The 24,290-nt window shown below is 32.5% G+C and overlaps 2 protein-coding genes and 1 long non-coding RNA gene across 3 annotated transcripts; all 3 read left to right on the forward strand.

Annotated features, from left to right (window-relative positions):
- Positions 1-364: 364 nt before the first annotated feature.
- Positions 365-23,112, forward strand: LOC109153648. The gene is made up of 3 exons (XR_002049555.1): positions 365-375; positions 4,656-4,661; positions 23,017-23,112. It is a non-coding gene; the product is annotated as an uncharacterized LOC109153648 (long non-coding RNA).
- Positions 7,882-11,586, forward strand: LOC109153638 (ras GTPase-activating protein-binding protein 2-like). Its single transcript, XM_019301495.1, has 8 exons — positions 7,882-8,050; positions 8,866-9,058; positions 9,274-9,580; positions 9,658-10,071; positions 10,314-10,435; positions 10,512-10,577; positions 10,923-10,986; positions 11,090-11,586. The coding sequence occupies exons 2-8, from the start codon at positions 8,867-8,869 to the stop codon at positions 11,317-11,319; spliced, it is 1,395 nt and encodes a 464-aa protein (XP_019157040.1). The 5' UTR covers positions 7,882-8,050; position 8,866; the 3' UTR covers positions 11,320-11,586.
- Positions 18,509-19,156, forward strand: LOC109153646 (classical arabinogalactan protein 5-like). Its single transcript, XM_019301511.1, has one exon. The coding sequence runs from the start codon at positions 18,513-18,515 to the stop codon at positions 19,011-19,013; it is 501 nt and encodes a 166-aa protein (XP_019157056.1). The 5' UTR covers positions 18,509-18,512; the 3' UTR covers positions 19,014-19,156.
- Positions 23,113-24,290: the final 1,178 nt, after the last annotated feature.

Below are 24,290 nucleotides of genomic sequence, written 5' to 3' on the forward strand. Positions count from 1 at the left end.
TGAAGTTTCTGCAACTTTGCCTTGTTGGCTGTTACTATTAAGATTATATAAATGCGAAATACTATTTGAGGGTGTGCACTAGATAAACTCGATTATTAAGATAATATTGTGACTATGACTTGGAGATGGATATGATTTGGCTAGTCGCCTAGTCATATCAAAATCAGCAGCGCTTTTTCTTCCTATATGTATATATATCAGAAAAAGGATATGTTTTTATTTAAATTGTATTCCTAATTTAAATATTATAATATCAATTTACCATATAAAAATATTTATTTTGGAATCATATGCCAATATTTATCTATGTTATTTATATATCATATTATATTTAAGGTCAATTAAAATCAACTTTTGAAAATATATATCTACTTTGTTTTTAAGACATCTGGATATATAAGTTGAAACAGATCATGTCATCTCATTCACATCTCCATGATTATGATATCTTGGGAACAATGATTATGATATCTACTTTTATAGTTGGTTTAATGGGCAATCAAATTAAGTTTGTAATTGTTAGGTAAGGGCGTTGTATGTATATATATGTGCGAATATTAATTATTGAAATAAATATGCTAGGAGAATTGTACTAATAAATATAGAGGAATTAAATTTTATTTTTAAGCAAAATTTTAGACTGTATATTTTGTTGAATATTTTTTTTTTATTTATTTCAATAGAAGCTTTTAATAAATATTTTATTTTCTTTATTTTATATTTACAATTTATAATTTATAATTACATAAAAGATGATAAAATTAAATTATAGCTAGGAAAAGATCTTTATTTGTTTTGGATCAACTATAGATTTTAAATTCAATAACTAAAAGTAAAAAATAACAACAGCGAAATAACCAAAATTGAAATTAACTAACTAACTAACTATATATATATATATATATATATATATATATATATATATATATATATATATATATATTGAAAACAAAAATGGAATATATATTGTGTAAGTAAAGAATCAAGAAAGATCGGAGGTACATCGCTCCATTCAATGCGCCTTATCCTAGCATCGACCGTTTTGGCCAAAGCATGGGCCACACGGTTCCTTTCTCTACAAATTTCACCTGGAATTATTATATTATTATTCTCTGATCTTTTCTTTATGAATATGTCTTTAAAAGATTAAAAATAACTAATATATTATAAAATAATTAAAAATAATAAAATAATGTAGTATATTAGGATGCCTAATCACTTAGCATAATATTATTGTTTTGTTGAACAAATAATAATAATAATAATAATAATAATAATAATAATAATAATAATAATAATAATAATAATAATAATAATAATAATAATAATTTGCATATTCCAAGCTACTTTTAGATCAAAGAATAATCAAAAGATAGAACATTTTTTTAGATATGTCAAAAGATAGAACATAGTTTTCTTTCTTTTAAGTTATTTGGAATCTTGTGCTTTTCTTTCTCAAGTTTGTTAAATGGGAACACAAACAAACACGTTATTATATCCTTATACTCAAACAAATAATTATCTTAATGAAAAGCTATATATATATATATATATATATATATATAAGCATTTACATTGAAATTTTCACTTGATTTTTCATTTTGATAGAAAATAATAAAAACAAAATTAATGCACAACCTTTTTTCGTTTTTAAAAATTTTAATAAAATATTTAATTAAAATATATTAATCTATTTCTTTAAAAAAAAAAACATAATAAATGCATCCCTAGTTTTTGTTATCGCCCACGTTCTTGACCCGTGGGTTAGGGTCAGCCATGGATTAGGTATTTGCTTTTGGTCACTAAATATATATATATATATATATATATATATATATATATATATATATATATATATATATATATATATATATATATATATTATAATAGAAAGTTAAATAAAAAATAATGACTATAGTATATGACAATAGTTTCGATGACGAGTTTTTTGCACTTGTAGTCCCACGACTATAGTGGCACTGGCAGAATTGATCCACGACTTTTGAACCTTGCAATTTTAGTCCACGACTATTAATTTTTTTTTTGTAAAAATGGTCCTTCCGGTCACTTTTCCGTCAAAATTTCACCGGAAAAAAAAAATTCTCCATTTTTAGCAGGGTTAAAATTGACATTTCACTTATCTCAAAAAATTAAAAGAAAAACATTGATATTTGACTACATACAATATTACTGGGCTACATACTACTGCCCCAGGCGGCGGAGTTCCTGGAGCAGGCAGGGCTGTCAGTAAGCGGTGGAGCGACCGTGGCGTTCCCCGTGCTAGTTGGTTTATCCGGCAGCAGCATTGGAGTGATAAATGTACTCCGATGCCTGGGGCAGTAGTATGTAGCTCAGTAATATTGTATGTAGTCAAATATCAATTTTTTTCTTTTAATTTTTTGAGATAAGTAGAATGTCAATTTTAACCCGACTAAAACTAGAGATTTTTTTTTTCCGGTGAAATTTTGACGGAAAAGTGGCCGGAAGGACCATTTTTGCAAAAAAATCAATAGTCGTGGACTAAAATTGCAAGGTTCAAAAGTCGTGGATCAATTCTGCCAGTGCCACTATAGTCGTGGGACTAAAAGTACAAAAAACTCTTTCGATGACTATAGTATATGACAATAGTTATATATATATATATATATATATATATATATATATATATATATATATATATATATATATATATATATATAATTTTTTTTTTAAATAAAGAAGTATCTGCGACACCCAACTGTCACGGGAATAAATTAATAATAAAAAAATAAAAGACTTTCCAAGACGCCCCTGTATGGGTGTCTTGGAAAGTGAAGCACTTTCACAGTCACCGAAATCCAAGTCACCCGTACAGGTGACTCGGAAAGTCATTTATAGGTTATTCAAAAAGCCTTTTTTGTACTAGTGTTGCAGTAGTTCCAAGGTGTACCGGTAGATGTACGATTAGTACAATGAATATGTTATTTGTCCTTTTATAATAATAAGAGTTGTTAGACATACTCTCAAACGACACCATACAACAATATATCTTCTAACAACAAGCAAACATACTTTTTGGACACACAAATCAGAAACATTCCTTTCACCTAAAAGGAAATGGTTTTTACTAACTGTCAATGGCATGCTGCAGAAAAGTAGGGCAGAAATTAGACACCTATCATTTCAAAAGCCGCCAACGTGGAGATTTCAAACTTTCAAATTTTCCAAGCTAAGACCTTCAACTATATATTTAAAGAGTCTCTCCTGAAGCATGTATAAGTTACGAAGTTAAAAGATTGCAAAAGTTAATAATTCTTTTACGAGCAAACTCAACGAGTACTTAGTCATTCTTAAGATCAGAGCTCCAACACTTCAAGAACCTTTCTTAGTTGTAATAATTTTAGTCAATAATTATAAGTTGAGGTAATTACACTTTTGATCCTATGAATATTGGGGTTTTGCTAATTTCAATCTACGACTTTCAAACTAACAATTGAGTACCCAAACTATTCAATTTTTTATCAATTTCGATCCATCCGGTCAATTTGCAGGCAAAAAGTGGTCGGAAAATTTTAATGAATAAAATTTGAGGGCAATTTAGTCATTTCCTCTTCCTCTTTTCTTCTCAGGGTTGTAAAAATCGGTCTAGGCGCCCGCTAGACCGTGGCGATTTTCCCCCTAGGCGCCCGCCTAGGCGTCCGCCTAGCACCTAACTCGGCCGTTTTGGCCGCCTAGCGTCTAAGTTAGTCGAGTTAACTCGTCCATTTTGGTCGAGTTAACTCGATTGGCTCGACCTATTTTTTTATTATACATGTGTGTGTGTGTGTGCGCGCGCATATATATATATATATATATATATATATATATATATATATATATATATATATATATATATATATAATATGACATATATACACTCGTAGACTAGTTTGATACTTTGAATCTTTGGATGATTGAAGTATTTGAGTATTTTTAATTTTTAATATTGTTTTAATATTTTTTTTAAACCATTGTTTTGATGTTATGACTTATGAATTATCATTAATTCATTTATTTGGGTGTGTTATTTGATTAAATGTTGAAAACAACCTCATTAAAATTTTCAAACTGCAAGTCTACCACTGTTTTTTTGGCGCCCGCCTAGCCCCGCCTAGATTCCGCCTAGGCGCCGCCTAGACCGCCTAGGCGCTAGGCGCTGTCCGGGCGCCAGACTAGCGCCTAGCGCCTACTGCAACCATGTTTCTTCTTCTTCGTTTCTTCTCTTCCTTATGCCAAAAAATTATGAGTTTTGGTCCCTCGACTATGGACTCAATTGAGGTTAAACGTGCCAATGGAGGTGAGTTTTCAAATTTGTCCTTAAGGGTTTGGACGAACGAAAATTTTAACGAAGGACCAAATTAAGAGCGATTTTAAAACTCAGATAACACAATTGAGTAATTTTTAAAGTCAATAACAAAATTATATAATATTCCATAGTTGATAGACCAAAACAGGTATTAACTCTTTTAAGGTAGATTTTACGAGTCTAGTTATTTAATAAAAAACACGTAAAATTGTTTAAAAAATTACAAAATTGCCACCATTAAACTTTAAAAGACTTTAAGCATCTCTTTTTAAAAGAGTTAATTTCACTAGAGGTCCCTTGTCTTTGGTGACAATTTTAAATTTAGTCTCAGAATATCGTTTTTGTCATTTAACATCCCAGACTATTATTTTTTGGACACTTTTAGTCATTCTCATGGCTTTTCTTCTTTTTAGTAAGAGCATTTTTGTCTCTTCATATTTTTCTTTTGTTCTTCTTTCCCAGTTTCAACCGATTTAATTGGTTTAGGACTTTACTAAAATCGGTTAAAAATATGGTTACCTAAAGTCCTAAATCAATTAAACCAGTTCATCGGTTAGTGACTCTACTACATTGTATTATCTGTTCATGACCTCCCATATTGAAGAGTCACTACATGCCATCTGAGCACAAGGTGCTTAACAACCTTTTACTATTTTTAGTTCTAAACTAATAAGTTTAATTTTAAATATTAACCATTTAGCTATAATATTTGAATATTTTTCTTATTTAATATTTTAATATGACTAGTGAATTTTATTATTTTATTATATTAAGTAATTTAAATATTATTTTAAAAAATTTAATTAGATAACAAGTGGTTGGTATTTATAGTGGGTACACACACTCGGGTGGAGCCTATTATTTGTGTGAGTTTTGAAAATGTTCACCATTGTGGGTCAGGGTGGGGGGTGAGTGGAGAAAGTATAAGGTAGGTAGGGTAATGGATGTAGTTCTTGATGATCCACCCTGACCCATTGACATCCCTAATTACATCTCAGTAATGATTAGAGCATTAAGAGAAGTAAGTGCAGTGTAGATATGACCTTGGTTTGGTTCCAGTTCCGATTCCAAACTACCTATTTACGGTTCTGGGAAATGATAAACCAAAACTGAAACCTTTTAAGAAGGTTTTGGTTTGAACCGCCAGTTCGAACTTTTTTTTTTGTTTTTGTTTTTTTGTTTTTTTTTTTTAATTCTATTTTCTATCTCCAAGCTTTTCTATTAAATTAAATTATATTATATATTTTTCGGTTCAGAACCAGAACCGAATGGTTTCTGATGGATACTCGATATCTGGACCTAGTTGGACCGCCTAACCCCAATTGGATTACACAAACCCTGTCAAAATATCCTAATTATTACCCTATTATTACCCCATTCATTACCACTAATTAATTACCTAATTATTATTATTATTATTATTATTATTATTATTATTATTATTATTATTATCCATAACCCCCCACATAAACTCCTATTTACTACCCAATTAAAATCATCCATAAATTCCATACTAATTGTCTAACAGCTATAATCTCATCCTACTACTATAAAAGAAGATTCAAGAAGCATAAAGTGAGGGACATCTACCTGGGGAGGACTCTACTCACATGACTCTTCCCCCACCTACTATTCTTTCTCCCATAAGAAGACAACTCACTCAAGAAGACTCCATCATCTTCACATGTGAGGACTCTTCCATTCTACCAACTATTATTCTCTCCCAAAAGGGAAGGACTCTTCCACAACCGCTCTCCATTCTTCCAAACAAGAAGACTCCATCACTCTTCCTCATACGGGGATCAGAGATTATTCTTCATACTAGGAGATAACATTCTTCTGCTCTCACTCAAGAAGACTTCATTCATCTCCACATAGAGAAGACTCTACCACTATTCACTCATCACACATGAGCAGACTCTTTCACCCTCCCAATAAGAAGATCAAGAAGAATACTCTACTTCCATGTACAAATTATACACTCTACAGAAATACATGTACAAAATAGCCATAACATGTGTACAGTACCCAACAATATAGTGAAGTCTTTAGGCTTGGCACCACCCAAAAAGGCCTATGGTTTTCACCTTTCGATTTTCACGTAAAAATCATTGCGTCTAATTTCTTTTAAGGTCATAGCTTTATTTGATCGGTGAATCCACCAATTACGGTTGTGTTGGACCTCATTGGATCCAAAAACCCTAAAACCCACAGTTTCGAACATGAACCAATGATTCCAGTTCCCGATTTTAATAATACGAAACTGAAACCTTTTTGAATCGTAACTAGAACTATCATTATATCTTCAATTTTGATTAAGTTGTTACCGTATCCGGTTCGTGATCACCCATAGCAGTGAACCTTTCTATTTTCCATTGTCCTTCTTTTTTTTTTTTTTTTTTGTAGTCATTTTTAAGTGCTTTATTAAATTAGGGTCACACTTGTGTGACACCGTCTCACGGATCTTTATCCGTGAGACAAGTCGGGTTGAGTCAATATAAAGATGTAATACTTATACTAGCAAATGAAATACTAAATCAAGAATAAAATGTCTGTTATTTATAAGGGAAAACATAATACTTTTGAGGATAAATGTAATACTTTTATATTTTGATGTAGAAAGTCTTACTTTTTTCATCAAAAGTATGATATTTTCCCTTATAAATAATGTTGCTTATAAAGGAAAATGTAATACTTTTATCATCAAAATGTAAAAGTATTACACTTTTTCTTAAAAAATATTACATTTTTCCATATAAGTAATAACCATTTTATTCCTAATTTAGTATTACATTTGCTAGTATAAGTATTACATTTAATCTTAACCTAACCCGTCTAAGAGAATACAATTTCAGATAAATTTTTGCCATTAATTAATAAGGAGCTCTCTCCTAAACATCAACTCTTGCTAAGTAATTATACATCCATACTTGTATATAATCAATTTTATAGATACTCAAGACAAATGTTCAAATTAGCTATCCAATTAAAAAATATAATTAGGTCATTGAACTGTCTAGAATTATGTAATTTGATCAAATTTGACATATTTATCAAATCATCATTAATGTAGCTGTCATCCTAATAAAACAATTTTTTTAAAAAAACTTATTTTAATAATTTTAAATAAAATAGAATAAAATAACAAAAAAAACCCATTCCGTCTTTGTCCCCATGTTGGAGACCAGGGAGACGAAGATAGAGAGGGGTGTATTTTTTTTAGTCGTTTTTAAACATTTTATTTTATTTAAAATTATTAAAATAAATTAAAAAATAATAATTTTTAATAAGATGATTGTTACGTTAGTGATGACTTGAGAAACATGTCAAATTTAGGTGGATTACATAATTTAGACAATTTAAAAACATAACTGCACCTTTTAAAATTGAATAATCTAATTACACTTTTACATAGAGTTCGATGAGTAATTTTAACCTTTTCCCCCTTATTAAGTGACTTTTTTGTTTACTTTTTTAAAAAAAAAGTGACTTTTTGTTTAATAGCATTAACACATATATCCATTCAATAATTTACGAGTCCAATGGTTACAATCCTGACCGTACCTTTGGGTTCAACCTTTCAACTTCAACTGTTTTCCCAAGCTGAAGCATAAGCCAGTCAGAAATATTCCCCTCCTTCTTTTTGTGAACTAAAACACTTTCTCTCTCGCCAAGCCGCTGAACTGAATCACAAATCTTCGCCACCCTATAAAACATCTATTTCAGGTAAATAATAGTTTGATAATATCATGATTTTCCAGATTACTGCAAATTTTTTATGGTTACAAATTACAAGTGACTCAACGGGAACTGATCTTGTTGACTTCACTCTTTCCTTGTTTGATTTATTCCAAGAATGTCATTCACTCGCCTCAGTTTTGCTTGTGTTGCCAGCTATATTTGAATGTGGAATCTCTTATATTGAATTTGCATTTGTTTTCCTTTTATTATCTGTACTGTTGCTTATAGAAATCGATTGAACTTGTTCTTTGGAGTTCCAGCTTTGCAGTAATATTAGATCTGTCGATTAGGGGTAAATTTTTGAATTTCTGCACAGATACTTAAATTATTTTTACTATATTAAGGCTCTTTTTGTTGTTTTTTGCCTTTTAACGTTTAAGTAGTTAGAATGGAATTGCTATACACAGCTCTAGGGTTCTCTGGAATTTTTGGGTACTTCAGTCCTGGTTCTTTAAAATTTTACTCCAGAGTAATTATTTATTCCTTCAAATCCACCATTCCCACTGAAAACCTCTTCATAAAAACTTTGGATTTATCTTGACAACATCATTATATATTTATATCCTCTCCCCCACCCTTTGTTCATGAGTTACTTGTTTTCAAGTGTTGCCTAAAAGTTAGCTTTGTGTACTGCCACAATACAACTACTGTTTCTAGTCTAGTAATTATAAAACTATCCTCGTAGTTATGTTTATGCCAAGCTGTCAAGATATTGCAATTGAGCTGCATTGTACTTGTGTTCTTAAAATATAGAAGCAATTTTTTGTAGCAGTTTTCTTGTTTTTGATTTTTTTTTTTAGAATGGCGATGCAAACTACAACACCGGCAACAGTTCCTGGACCTAGTGCACAATTGGTTGGAAATGCGTTTGTGGAACAATATTACCTTATTCTCCACCACTCACCAGACCAGGTCTACAGATTTTATCAGGAGTCAAGTGTGTTAAGTCGCCCAGATCCTGATGGTTCTATGACATCTGTGACAACCATGGATGTAAGTAGTTGAGTACAAGCGATTAAGCTTTTGTCTTGTCTAAAGGAGGCTTGCTTTTGACACCCTAACTAATTTCCTTGTGGCTTGCCTTATATGAACCTTCCTTTTCTATTTCTAGTTAGTATTCACTATTCAGGCATTCTTTTTACCCGAATTCTTAACATTGACCCAACTGTCCTGCAACATTTGAATTTTTTTTTTTAATGTTATACCAGCGTATTAATGATAAGATACGTTCCTTGGATTACGAGAACTATGATGCAGAGATAAAAACTGCAGATGCTCAGAATTCCTACAATGGTGGGGTGATTGTTTTGGTAACTGGTTGTTTAACTGGAAAGGACAATTTAAAAAGGAAGTTCACGCAGACGTTTTTCCTTGCTCCGCAAGACAAAGGCTATTTTGTTCTGAATGATGTCTTTAGGTATGTTGAGCAAGATGAGGCAGATTCTAATGCAAAAATGGTTAATGGAGTTGATGATGAACCAACAGTGATTCCAAGCCCTGAGGCCCCTGATCCAGGTTAGCTTTCATTTCACATTTCTTTATGTTCTTGCTCTCTCAAAAAGTGTATCTCACCATTGTCATTTTGTTTGCAGAACCTGCTCATGTGCCTGATTCTCTTAATGCCAACCCAGCTAGCTCTGATACAGAAGAGGTTAAAAATGTTGGCATAAAAATCCATGAGTCATTGGAAGATGAGAAACAAGTTAGTGATGAAAAAGAAATTTTAGTGGATACTGAGTCTCATTTAAATGAGAATCAAACCTCTGCAAGTTTGGAATCAACTACTTCTGCTATCCAAGATGATGCTCCAAAAATGTCATATGCATCAATTCTAAGTTCACAGATGAATAAAGGACCGACAAAAATATATGTACCTACTAATGCTTCGAGGATGAAAACTGAAAAGCAGTCAGCTAGTATGGTAGCACAAGTTCCAGTACCTGAAGCACCAGCTCCAATTGCCCCCAGCACTGCTATTGATGAAAGCAAGAATGCTCAAGAAGAAGGTATCTCATATTTTAATAGCAATTTGCAAATTACACCAGCATTTACTCTTACATTTGTGAAAAGTGTATAACTGAAAAGGAGTCAGCCAAAAATAGTTGATGATCTTTTTAGGTTTAAAATGTTCTCAAGTAAAACACGTCATTCTTGAAGTTTTTAGAAAATGGATATCATATTTTACTTGTATTCTTATACTCCATTATAACAAATACTCTTGTCTAATCACTTGATTTGGTTCACGCAGCTGAGGGTCATTCCATTTATGTCCGAAATTTGCCTTTCAATATTACAGTAGCTGAATTAGAGGCTGTATTTAAAAAATATGGACCTATCAAGCACGGAGGTATCCAAGTCAGAAGTAACAGGGTAGGTTCAACTGACATTTTTGTGCTATGTTACAGAATTTTGAATTATCTCGTAATTTCTCTTTTTTTTTGTGCAGCAACAAGGATTCTGTTTTGGCTTTGTTGAATTTCATGGTTTGAACTCAATGAACAATGCTATACAGGTGCATGATCTTTGAACCTTGGCTTTTTCCCTTTATTTATTAATGTGAATTTAATTTAGCTTGTTAGGTACATCATAAGCCATTAATATTGGCATGTACATTTTTTTGGGGTACAACAGTCCATACATGTTAATAACCAATAGCCAACTTCAATATCTAACATGTTCTGATTCTGCAAGACTGTAATTCCTTCCCCTTGACCTCCTCTCCCAACGCCTTCGATTTGTGATTTCTTCAAGTCTAGCAACTACAATTCTCTTCTACTATGGGTGTCTGTGATTGCTGGTACATCTTGTTTGACACTTATTATTATTATTTCTTTTGGTGGGGGACTCTGCAATTCAGGATTCACCCATTATGATTGGGGATCGTCAAGCTGTAGTTGAGATAAAAAGAACTACAACTCGAGGTGAGTTTAAAGGGGTACCCATTTCCCAAAATACTCGCAATTGCCAACTTCAGTTTGTTTCATTACAGATTAACGGGGCAACACTTTGTAATTGTTGTTGCAGTTGGGATGGGGAGAGGTCGGTTTGGTTCTGGTAGAGGGTTTCGAAATGATAGATTGAGGGAGCATGGGGATTTCAGAGGAGGAGGTCGCAGCAGCTACGGGAGAGGTGATTTTGGAGACGGTGAATTTTCAGGGCATGGTAGGGGCCAAGGTGGGCGAGGGAGGGGAGGAGGACGAAGAGGTGGTTGGAGCCGAAATGCAGCAGCAGCAGCAGCTTCATCACCACACTAATCCAGCCAAAATATTTTGGCCCAATTTTGACACTGTAGTTTTCACTTGCCAGTGCGGTGGGCAACCAAAACAAAAATCACGATTAACCTAATTCTTGTACGAGATAGAAGAAATGGTATCATCATTTATCGTATATGTAAACTAAAGACCATGTTCTGTAATTCCACAAATGTTAGCCAGGGGGAACAGCACAAGCAGTTATGTTAGAATACTTACCTCAACAGTCTTATTATCACAATATATACTAACAGTCTATTTTAGGAGTAACTTGAAAAAGCTATTTACACTACTTATCATTATGAATCTAGAAATATAGGGTAAGTCAACACAACAGATTCCGTAAAAGCCTTTTCCACCAAATATATTGCAATTACATAAAAGCCTTGGCCACTCGGATTTCAAGCTCCAATGCAAGGCCGGGCCTCAATAAAGGCTGTTCAAGGTCAACAACAATTTTGGGCAAATAATCAAGGTTTCCAAGGACCCAACAAACAATCAACCAAGAGGTGTGGTAGAGCCTTCACAGCCTGATTTGGAGGAATTACTTGGCAAGTTCATACAAGAAAATAGTACAAGAATGGCTCAATGGTTGCTAGAGCTAACACTCTAAAGGTTGTGTTTGGAAACCTGGAAAATGATTTTTTTCTGGGTTTCCAGTGTTTGGAAGAGCATGGAAAATTTTACAGGATGTAGTTTTGATGCAACTTAATCCTAAATTTTTAGTTGAGACAAAACACATCCTTCAATTGATCTTATAGGTTACTATATAGTATTGTTATGGAGAAAGGACACCTTAGCTTGTTAAAGTTTTATACTTTTATATGTTGATGCTGATGGATTTAGTGTAGGTTGGTTGTTTGTATGTGCTTTATACTATTTGGCAGTCACGCATTGCCCCCCACATTACATACACCACGCACCGAATGTGCATTTCTTGGCCTGCCTCAATTCGGAAACACGTACGGCAGCCTTAAAAACCATTTTTCACTTCATGTTTGTACCAAATCAAGAATTAAAATTTTGTTGTCCGCACGAGCTTAGCTTACTGGTTCAGTAGGCTGCAGATTTGGAAAAAGAGATCAATGTTCGAACCTCGACAGTAACAGTGTGAGGATTATGTCAATGTAAACAAATTTCTTGAACCTCATCAACAACGATAATGTGAGGATTATGCCCAATGTGAACAGATTTCTTGTGCTTGCCCACCGACATTTAGTCATGTTTGCTGAGCCATTAAGTCATCGCGATTACATCTTCCCAAATACTCTATCCGGTCGAAGTTGGAGATTCAACCTTTTGGGAAAAGAATTTAAGAATTTGACCCTGCTTACGAGCCATTAAGTCACCGTGATTTACATCCTCCCAAAAATTTGTATGTCATTGTAGCCTTCAACTTTGAAACTTCTCATTTGAGAGGCCACAACTATGCCGCTCAACCACAATGCTTTTGGCCCATCAGTGCACGTCCTATATATTATTCCATTCATAGCCAAACATAGTCATGCACTCCGTTTCCAATCATAACCATAATGCCCTTTTGTCAACAATGTGTATGATGATTACAATTTACTAACCAACTTAATTGGAAAAGATGGATGGTAAATTGAAGATTAAGAAAACATTTAAAAAAAAGTTGTAAAAATTAGTTAAAAAAGGAATTTAAAACCGCCATTCTGATATATAATTTGAGTGGGTTCACTCCTGATTTGGGTAAGGTCAAGTGAATTCAGGTTCTTTGAAATAGTTAATTTGATATATTATATGCTTAAAATGAATAATGGCTGAACGAGAAAATAATTGTCGAAAATGTGTCTATTTTAAATTAAGAAAAATGAAATTGGAAAGCTTTAAATAGGCGGCAACGGCTCTCCATTTGAAGCTGAATCGTGAGCTATTTTGAAAGGTATCCAACTAGTTATACATATGGGCACATCGAAAGCAATATTTGAATCTGATTCTACCCTCCTTGTGAACTATATGAATGATACCAAACCACCTTGCGTTACGGCTCACAACATATTAGAAGCATGCAAAAATGAGTTGAGAAGGTTAGAGGTTTGGCAATTGACCAGTATTTTGAGGGAGTAAAATACTGTTGCATATGCATTGGCTAAGAGTGGCAGGAACTATTCGAAAGGGATGCATGTGTTATTTGATCCTCCGGATACGATCATGGGGTTTTTAGAAGATGATGCAGCCGGCATTCCCTCTTGGCGCTTTGTCTGTAACACAAACTGAACTGTTCTATGTTTCTTTGGGTTTTCCCCTTCCAATAAAAAAAAAAATCTATTGAACAAGGTAACCCAGTCAAATTGGTTAAGTTGTTGACGTTCGACTCCCAGCAAGCCAATTGACCTTCTTGGTTTGAGCTGGTGAGTTATGAGCAACCTAAGCCTTTAATTTGACGGGGGTCATAAAGTGGAATTTAGCTGGTGAGTTATGAGCAACCTAAGCCTTTAATTTAATGGCTAGGGTCATAAGACGGAATTTACCAAGTGTATACTGTTAGTTAGTGGCTGTGGTTTCATTTGTCACAAAAAAAAAAAAAAAAAAAAAAATCTATTGAACTCTCAACATATACTGTTTTAACCCTTATATTCTTAATAAGGTAAAAATTTCTATTCACCCTAACCTCCCAAGATCAGACAAACCATATATGAGGTAAAAATTAAATCTCAACTTGACTTTCACCTAGAACAGAACAGCGCTGTTGGACAGAGTATCCATGATTGAGAAAGCAAAGGAATCGGCTAACTACAACTTTGTCTCATCGTGTTATCGTCATCATCATCCCGTTTTCGATCAGTTGTGTACGTTGACCACGTAGAGTCGCAGTTATTTCGTCAGTTAGTCTGAAAAGAAAGGCCACAAAGCCCTAGCAAGAAATTAATATATAATAATGCAAGTATAAGCGCAGGCTGATTAAGTCATCAAAGCTAATAAATGTGTAGCAGTTAGTTGATGAATTAATTAATAATCCAAATGATAGTACAGTGTGTGTAACATTTAAGAATTAAAAGAGCTTTTGTTTTTTCTGCAGTTTTTAGTGCGTCTTCTCTTCTGATCTGCCTCGAAGCTCTTCTTTTACCCATGGGAAAAGATTGCAGAAGGAGATCAGAGAAACCAGAGGTTGCCAGCCCCAGGCCACCTCTGATCTTGGTGGAAAAGTGTTGCATGGGGTTAAGGGAGAGGAGATCAGATAGGGTTAGGCTATTTACAAGGATATCATTTCTCTAATTTGGAAATATTTCGGTTCTTAACTCATTGGAATTCGTTCATAAACTCATTGAAAACTAATTTCTTTGATTATATCCCAATAATATCCCCTATGTAAACTGACTATAATATCACTTGCTAAGGTCAAGAAACATGGTGCTGGACTTGACCCTTCAAGTCTTCACCAACAATCTTCCTAACCATTTGGTGCTGAACTTAACCCTTCATCGGCCTCTATAAAATATCATAGTAGTCTCTTTGTTTTTTTTTTACCCCTCATAATGTCTTAACTTTATTTCTTAGTATCTTTTCGACTCTTCTTGTAACATGTTTCTTTGGCTCGATTTGGCAGGGCTTACTTAGAGCTTATAGCTTATTTTAAACTACTAATAAGTTATAAGCCCTATTTGGTAATGTTCTAAAAATAAGTTAGCAGCTTAAAATAATAGTTTATTTTGAAACACTACGCTAGGTAGCGTTTTAAAAATAAGCTAGTAGCTTCCAAACTTTTTCCATCTTTATTCTTATTATTTTAAATAAAATGACATCCTTTATCCCTCCCAATTAAAATCCTTTTGGCCTTTTATCTTCTCCTATTTTTTTTATTCATCCACTGCCAAGCATCTTCCTTCATCTTTATTGAACAATTCTTCAGCAGCCGTTTAATCCCTGGTATGGTTTTTCTTTATATATTGTGTGTTGTTGGTATATATGTTCTTTGGGTGCATTTGTATGTGAGACAAAAATTTGTTCGTATATTTTTCTTTTACTTTGTTATTCGTAGGGTAGTGAAAATATTTCTCTGTATTATGTTAGGCAAATTTTTCTTTTTCAAATTCAGTGTCTTGTCTGACCGCTTCTATTTTAGGTCATTGATGGTTGCTTTTTCGACTCTGGATTTTTATTTAAAAATACTTTTTTTTTTTTGCTTGAATTGGTTGTTAATTGATTCATATATCATATCTTTGCGAAACTTCAAAATAGGATCACTACAAGAAAATTGTCCATTAATGAGAGGTAAAACCGTCACTAAAAATCCAAAAACCATCATAAAAAACTTTTAATGACGGGAAATTTACCGTCACCACCCGTCGTTATTTCTTCCGTAGATAAAAACAAATAGTGACGGGATATGATACCATCATTAATAAGCAATTTAGTGATAGTGTGTTTACCGTCACTAAAACGTTCTTTTTACGACAAAAAATCCCGTCACTAATATAACTACTCACTAGCATAATTTCCTCTCATTATATTCTTATAACGATAGAAAATACTGTCATTAATACTACTATTTACTAACAAATAGTATTATTTTTTAATTTGTATATACATTATTACTTCTCATTAAATATTCATTTTTGTAATACATTTCTTTTTCTCACTAATCGATATTATGTTATGTTATAACTATAAATATTATATTGATATATAATGCAATTAAAGTAAACTCGATCAATATATTAAAAGACTTCATCATTAATACCAAAATAAAATGTTTCATACAACTTTGTAAAGACTAAAGACAAAGAAATTAATTATAACAAATAGTCATAGTAATGTATCTGTTGGCTAGCTATTTTGCCAGAAGTCTTTTGTATTTGAACTAATTTTGCTCAAGTCATGCAAGATCAGTGGTAACTCCTGCTTATCATCTCACTTCCTGCTTTGGAATCACAACCTCTATCTCTTGACTGCCAATAAAACCCCAAAATGTTTTAGTATAATCTTAAAGACATACAATTTCCAAGCTTAGAATTCATCAAATGATCTATCAATATTTGTAACAGAGCAAGGAGAAAACAAAAGGGTGACATCTACTATGGCATATGATTAAACAAAAATTTTACTTTAAGATTAATAATAATCACATAATGATAATACAGATTGCAATAGAACTATTATGTGTGTACATCGCCCTATTCTTTTTTATTATTTCAATAGTTTAGTGACATTATACACATATCCTGGGAAACAAAGTCAAATATAAATTGAATGGTCCATAATCTTAGTTCACAAGACAGAGAAAAAGAACCGTTAATATATAACATTGAGCATTAGAAACATACCTTCATAAAATGTTGATTCGATGAAACTGTCCTTCAAGAGCAATGATACCTATATTAAACATAAAGACCTGAGTCATACCATCATGCCTCCTCAATATACACTTAAAATTATTTTGTTGTATAGAATTAAGAATAGAATAGTATACAGCTATATGCTCAAAATTCTTGAAACTACAGCAATATAGTGTATGCATGTCTTGGTGAGCAATATTGAACAACAAAAATCAAAATCTTTATCACAATCTAATTAAATTTCAAATGTGTACCAATTCATGAGTATAGAACAAAGAATACGCAATAATTTAATCTAATCCATAGTTTATAATGAAACCACAAAATAAAAAGCATATATACCTCATCAATCCAGTCCCACCACTGGGAACTCCGTCTCAATCTGGTTCCTAACAACATTATACATCAAAGGCTCATGCCGTTCACCTAAAACGCAAGAAAAGATTAAGCAAACAATTCTTTAACAGCTCTTGGCCTCCAGTTTCTGCAATATTTTGCTTTCAAAAAAAATTCTGAAATAATCAATAACGTTTTGATAACAATGATGACCAGGTGAGTGGTGGGATGCAAACCCCATTGATGTCATAAGACAAACTCAGAAAAATGGTCAACAGTTAACAGCCTTATGAACAAAGGGGAAAAAAACAGGGGTGGCGTTCATGACTCGGTAGAAAGGTTAGGAGAGAATACCTGCACACCGCTACACTCATAAACTGGCCTTTTCTTTCCCAAGAAACTCTCTCCCACAAGTTTTCCATGGTACAAATTACTGGAAAATTTAAAAAGGGAAAACATAGAGTACACAAATCTCCATATGTACTGGAAAATCTAATCCTATATGGCACCACAAAAAAACACAAGAATGAGTGTTCATTCACAGTTTATCCCACAAATTAAACTTATGCATATTTCTATCACTCTAAATATGAAAAATGCTACAAAGTATAGTTTTAAGAGTGATACTTTCAGCAAAATACATCTTCTAATTATCTTTCTAAATTGAAAAGGTAAATGGTTCACAAAAGGGATGAGATTTTACAAGACTGTAACATTATAGCTATTTTTATATTGACTATTATTGTTTTAGTATACACAGTGCAAAAGTAAAGAACCTGAGGAAGGTTTTTCAAACTGAGCTGAGGGTAATGAGCCTTAACATCTCGAACGCCACCATCTACAGAAAGAGCTTGCTGAATGCTAATACTCTTCCACCATTGCAATTGCCTCTATGTAAACTGCCTACATTATTTATCCATTGTCCATAAAAAAGATCAAAGTAGCATGACAAAAACTCTTTATGCATAATCTCAAATCACTACTATTAAAAATTTATGGTTGACAATCAATATGATCAGCTAGTGAAGAGTTACCCCAAAGCTTGTGCCCAACTAACAACAATCCAAACCCCTTTTTGGCTTTCTCTTTCCCATCCATCCGCCATTACTGTACTGTTTATTATCTCACAGCCACCGCAAATGCATGCCTAACCCATAAAGCAAGCTAAGCTATCACTTCTAGCTTAAAATTCACGAGATAATGCAAGCAATGAATAGGAAACCCATCATTATGAACGGGAAAAAGAAGAAAAAATGACTGACCTTCTGTTGAAGTCCTTGCCGCAGGTGTCGAAGCAAGTATTTCTTTTTTCTTTCTAGTTTCCTTGTTCACACAATACATTCAATCACATGATCACAAAACCATAATCATCAAAAGCTATTGAAATGTTTACCCAAAAATAGAGAAATAACAATCTGTAAAATAAACAAACAAAACAAATCACAAACAGTAGCTACAAATTTAGAATAAAAAGTCTTCATAATTTCATAAATGATTACTAAAACAAGGCAAAGTAAACCAAAATTTCCATTGTCCACACAAGCAGCAAATCAACATATAATGGATTCACTCATCTCTTCATTCAAAAATATTTCTCTGTGCCTATACATACAATTTCAATTTCTCTGCAAACAGAAGCAAAGTTTGTTGAACTTGAATTATCGTTTGAGTGGAAAAATGGCTTACTTGAGAATTGTTGCTGTTATGATGGTGGCCTTGATGGCTGGATCTGCCTTTACTCCCGCACCAGCTGCTTCACCGAAGAGATCTCCATCTCCGGTCGCGTCGCCGCCGCAGGCAGTGCCGGCACCACGTTCTTCTCCAGCGTCCTCTCCGGCTCAGACTCCATCTGCCGCCGCTCCCTCTGAGTCACCACTCTCTTCTCCACCGGCTCCTCCCACCAGCACTCCTGCCGCCTCCACCATCGCTAATCCTCTATCCATCGCACAGGCTCCCGGAGGCGATGCTCCTTCCTCCCCTCCCAACGCCGCCGCTTTGAATAGAGTCGCTCTCGTCGAATCTGCTGGTTTGGCGTTCGTCACTGCCGCTTTGCTGTTCTAAATTCTCTGATCTACCTGAGATTCTTTTCAAATACACTGGAGTTGATGATTTAGGGCTCTATATATTTATATTTCATTGAATTTTTTGTAGTCATTGATTTTGACGGTGTTGATCATAGCGATTGAGGAGATTAGATGCTTTAATTCGTTTAAAAAAAAAATAAACATATAATGAGGGAGCCAGCTGCACACTTGGGGCGCCCAAAAATTTTGGTGGGAATTAAATTTCAATGAAATAATTTTCAAATACATCAATAGTGAGAGTAACAATAGTTTTTGTATCAATAGTGAGAGTATATTTTTAAAATAAATATATATTTAAAATTTTGTCACCAAATCATAAACTTTTAGTTAGAGTAATTTTTTACCCTCACAAAAACTATGTAAATACTACATTTAGTGAGAGGTTTTTCTACCCGTCACTAATTTTTCGTCACTAAAAATGGTTTTTCTTGTAGTGAATGCAATTGTGAAGCTGGTAAAGTTAGTTGTTAGTGAAGCGTATGTGTGGTGTGGAGCCTACTGGGCATCAATTCTTGAACAACAGTTTCAGGGGCTTCCATCTTGATTCTTGAATACATTTTTCACTTCTGCTTTGTTGTGTCTGATTTTCTTGTTAGTTTGTGTTGGCCAATCATAGGCCCTGTTTGGTAAAATGGCTGTTAGCTGATAGCTGTTTGCTGTTAGTTGATTGTGTTAATTAAAGGGTATAAATAGTTGATAGCATTAGTTGATTGTAGAAAAGTGTTTTGGTAAATTAGCTGTTAGCTGATAGCTATTTGGTATAATTTATTTTCTCAAAAAGCTAATTGAAAAAGTTGCTTGGAGTAGCTTTTTGAATTTTAGCCTTTTGGAGTTGCAAAAAGCTAATTAACCAAACATTTCTATTGATAATTTAACTAAATCAAACAATTAATAGTGGTCAAATAAGTCAAAATTGGCCTATAGGCCATTTTTTTACCAAACAGGGCCATAGTCTTTTGTAATAATAATAAAAAAAAGCAGCTATTTTTAGAGATGGTTGCATGTATTATGCTTGTTTTCGAACTGGCTATGCATATTGACACAAACTTTGTTCGTTGCAGTAGTATTTCACCCTGTAAATATATATATTGATCAGCAAGTGCAATTAGCAATTGAGTGAGCAATATTTAAGTCATATTTTCATAAATCAAAAGCTTTTGGAACATACACACAAATTAACTTTGTTCAATTCTCAATTAATTAATTAATTAGTTAAGACATATTTTATATGTTGAAATCCATTATGCTTGAACAAATAGAATTGCTAACTTTATGAAGATGTCATTTTTAGTCTTTTTACATTTATCAACCGATGAAAAAGCAAATTTTACGAAACACTTTTAGCATAATCAGTTAGCTTAGGCTCTGTTTGGCAAACCTAGCTAAAAAGCTATAAGCTAGAAGCTGAAACCTGAAAAGTTATAAGCTCGGAGCTGAAAACTGAAGAGCTGTTAAGCTAGCTGTTATGATTGAAAGTGTTTGATAAAATTAGCTTTTTGATAAGTTGATAAATGTAAAAAGACTAAAAATGACATCTTCATAAAACTTAAATTAGTTTGTTTACATATTAAAATTTGACATTTTGTCTTTAAAAAAATTAACATTTTGAAATAAAACTATTAGCATAATTATGATATAGCATCTCATAATGAAGTAGCAATATTGTTGCAAATCTAGTAATAGTAATAGTAATAGTAATAGTAATAATAATAATAATAATAATAATAATAATAATAATAATAATAATAATAATAATATTTGAGGTGAAAGTTGCAGATAAAGGAGAAGGGAAAAAGGTTTTAATTGGAAAGGATAAATTATGTCATTTTTTTATAATAAAATAATAAGGACAAAGATGGAAAAAAAGTTAAGAAGCTATGAGCTTATTTTGGGAACGTTACCAAACAGAACTTATAGCTTATTAATAGCTTAAAATAAGTTATAAGCTCCTAAATAAGCTCTGCCAAACAGAGCATCCTTAGCAACTCTTCAATTTTTAGCTTCTAGTTTATAGCTTTTCAACTAGATTTGCTAAATATAGCATTTGTTCTCACCTTGGATAGGGATCTCAAGCCTTTTATGAACTCTTCTACATATCTCTCTCTTAATTAATAAACCTCCTTTATTTCGAAAAAAAAAAAAGAAGAAGAAAGAATAACTACAATAAATGGTTTGAGTCTTTTTGCTATTTTCGATATAATTAGAGATTAGATATAATATTTTATTAAAAAAAAATATGACTTTAATCACCATAGATTTTTTTTGTCAAATGATAAAGGTTATTGATTATGGAAAATGATAAGTGGAGGCAATGATAAGTTGCGTCAGTTGTTGAAAACTTAAGTGCGTCGGTCTAAAGTTTTAATTAAGTGTATAATTTTCATTCTTAAGATGTGTAGTTTTCCTTCTTAAGATGCGTGATTTGTGTGCTTAAGGTGCGTCAGTGTTGAAACGTAAGGTGCGTCGACCTAAAATTTAAGAGCATTGTTTTCATTCTTAAGATGCGTGATTTGTATGCTTAATGTGCGTCAGTTGTTGAAACTTAATGTGCATCATTTTAAAATTTTAGGTGCGTGGTTTGTGTTCTTAAGATGCGTCTTTTTAAGTTAACCACACAACCGCATGGGAAGCTATACACGCACATGAACTCTTCTCAGGCCAGGTGAAAGATGCGGTGAGATATGAGCCATTGATACGTAACATCATAATTAATACTCAGAACGGTACTCCGAAGAGTGATTCAAAACGTGAATAGTTCGAAAGGTAACTACTCCGAATCATACCTTCAAAAGATACCTGAAAGGTTACGAGAACTGACCTTTTGGTTTTTAAAGTTGGTAATTTAGATATCAAAATTTAAAATATTAGCATAGTTTTATGCAGATTTTTAATTTTGTTGAAAAATAAATTATTACTAAATGTAAAATACTATATCATTTAAATTAAATTTATGTTTTATATTATATATGTTATAATCATTTTAATATTAACTTGCAATATTTTATTGTTATATATCCTTGGTCTAATAATAACGAATATCAATTTTAACAATATGTTGTACAATTTAAGTTGTGGTTAAATATTTTAGACTAGAATTGCACCAACTTTTTAAGTTTGGTACAAATTACCTGTTTGCTTTTTTTAAATGTTTAAATTTTCCTTTATCAATAAGGTTCTATTTGGATATTCAAAAATAATTTTTGAAAGTCATATTTTAAAGGAATAAGGGTCAAATAGGCCATTGAACTGCACCCAATAATGTAATTAGGCCACTGAACCAAAAAAAACAACAATTAGGCCACTAAACTAAGCAATTTCATTCAATTATTCTAATTTACAGGTTTTGTAGGTTACTAACAGGTCACCCAAATAATTTCAAATTTTTTTTAAAAAATTATTATTTAAAAATAATAAATTAAAAAAAAAAACTAAAAACTCGTCTCTGCCGGAGACGAAGAAACTCTTCGTCTCCATGGTCGGAGACGGAGAGTCTCTTCGTCTCCAATCATGGAGACGAAGAGTCTCTTCGTCTCCGGCCATGGAGACGAAGATTCTCTTCGTCTCCAGCCGGGGACGAAGAGTTTCTTCGTCTCCGGCAGAAACGAGTTTTTAGTTTTTTTTTTCTTTTTTTTTTAATCTTAATTTATTATTTTTAAATAATAATTTTTTAAAAAATATTTTAAATTGTTTGGGTGACCTGTTAGTAACCTATAAAACCTGTAAATTAGAATAATTGAATGAAATTGCTTAGTTTAGTGGTCTAATTGTTGTTTTTTTTAGTTCAGTGGCCTAATTGCATTATTGTGCGCAGTTCGATGGCCTATTTGACCCTTATTCCTATTTTAAATGTCCAAATGGACTCTTAATGTGATTTTATTTGTTTAAATGGGAAAAAAAATTAATGTACAAATTAATACGAATAATTGCAACACCAGCTCTATCCACATCTTTTAAATGCTACCGACTCTATTACAATCTAGTCAACCTACTGAAGCACAAAGAGTCAATAACGCCTCCAACAAAGGCTCGAACTCACAACATCTCATATGGGAGTCCAACTCGGGTGCCATCTGTGCACAAAGTGCTTAGCCAGCTCTATTCACATTAAATAGTATACAAATTGTCCTGAAAGGTGTGGTCGAGTGTTCGTGAGAGCATGATTTTTGTATCAAAAGGTTAGACTTCCTAATATGGTCAGTTGTTATACATTGGACCATGGTTCACACATCGCTGTGTGAACCATGATTGTCGAATGAAGCTGTAGTAGAATTAAAATGATACTTTAGTGTTACTATAATGAAACTAGTGTGTGTGAAAAATGAAACAAAAAAACAGAGCACATTATTGTCAAATAAAACTGTAGTATAATTAAAATGATACTTTAGTATTGCTATAATGAAACTAGTGCGTGAAAAATAAAACTAAAATCGAGCCATACAACAACATGTATTGTCAAATTACGTGAAGTACAATTAAAATAATACTTCAACATAACTGTAATTAACTAGTGTGTGTGAAAAATGAAACAAAAAAATAGAGCACAGACAATAATGTATATAATCAAATAAATTATAGTAGAATTGTAATGATACTTTAGTATTGCTATAATGAAATTAGTATGGAAGGAAAATGAAACTAAAAAACATAGCAATATTGTCAAATGAAACTGAAGTGCAATTAAAATGATACATATTTCATGGTCTACGCTGCTACATAGACCATGGTCCATAATAAAATTTGCTTAATATGGTTATTGGTTAAGCACACCCATGGACGGAGCCACTATGGGGGCAACTGCTCCCACCCCCACCCCACCCCACCCCTTATATATATATATATATATATATAACATTAACTTTTATATGAAATCTATATTTATGTTCAAATTGTTAATTGTTTGAGTAATTTAGTTGGATGAATTCCAAACTTGATGTTAAAGAACTTATGCCATATGTTCAAATCTCATTAGCAATACTTGTCCTTATCTTCTCTTGTTTATTTTATCTCTTCCTTTTCTTCACAAGATAAATTAAATATTTTTTTAGTATATTTTTTATGAATCATTTAATAACAAATTAAATGATCTTTTTGTCTACTTTTGTGAATCATTTAATTAATGTAGTATATAAGTTTATACTATACTTCATTGTATTCAAATTAATTTAGAAAAACTTAAAGTTGATCTAACTAAAAGAAATTAAAATTAAAAAATATTTCTGAATATAATGTTATTCAAATTATTTTATCTAATTAC

The sequence above is a fragment of the Ipomoea nil genome, unplaced genomic scaffold (assembly GCF_001879475.1).
Source record: "Ipomoea nil cultivar Tokyo-kokei standard unplaced genomic scaffold, Asagao_1.1 scaffold2516, whole genome shotgun sequence".
Lineage (NCBI taxonomy): Eukaryota > Viridiplantae > Streptophyta > Magnoliopsida > Solanales > Convolvulaceae > Ipomoea > Ipomoea nil.

Bases quoted from the DNA above. Each gene is read 5' to 3' on its own strand.
- LOC109153646 (XM_019301511.1), top strand. From the start codon at position 18,513: ATGGATTCACTCATCTCTTCATTCAAAAATATTTCTCTGTGCCTATAC.
- LOC109153638 (XM_019301495.1), top strand. From the start codon at position 8,867: ATGGCGATGCAAACTACAACACCGGCAACAGTTCCTGGACCTAGTGCA. The intron at 10,072-10,313 runs GTATCTCATATT...TGGTTCACGCAG, and splicing joins CAAGAATGCTCAAGAAGAAG to CTGAGGGTCATTCCATTTAT. The intron at 10,436-10,511 runs GTAGGTTCAACT...TTTTTTGTGCAG, and splicing joins TCCAAGTCAGAAGTAACAGG to CAACAAGGATTCTGTTTTGG.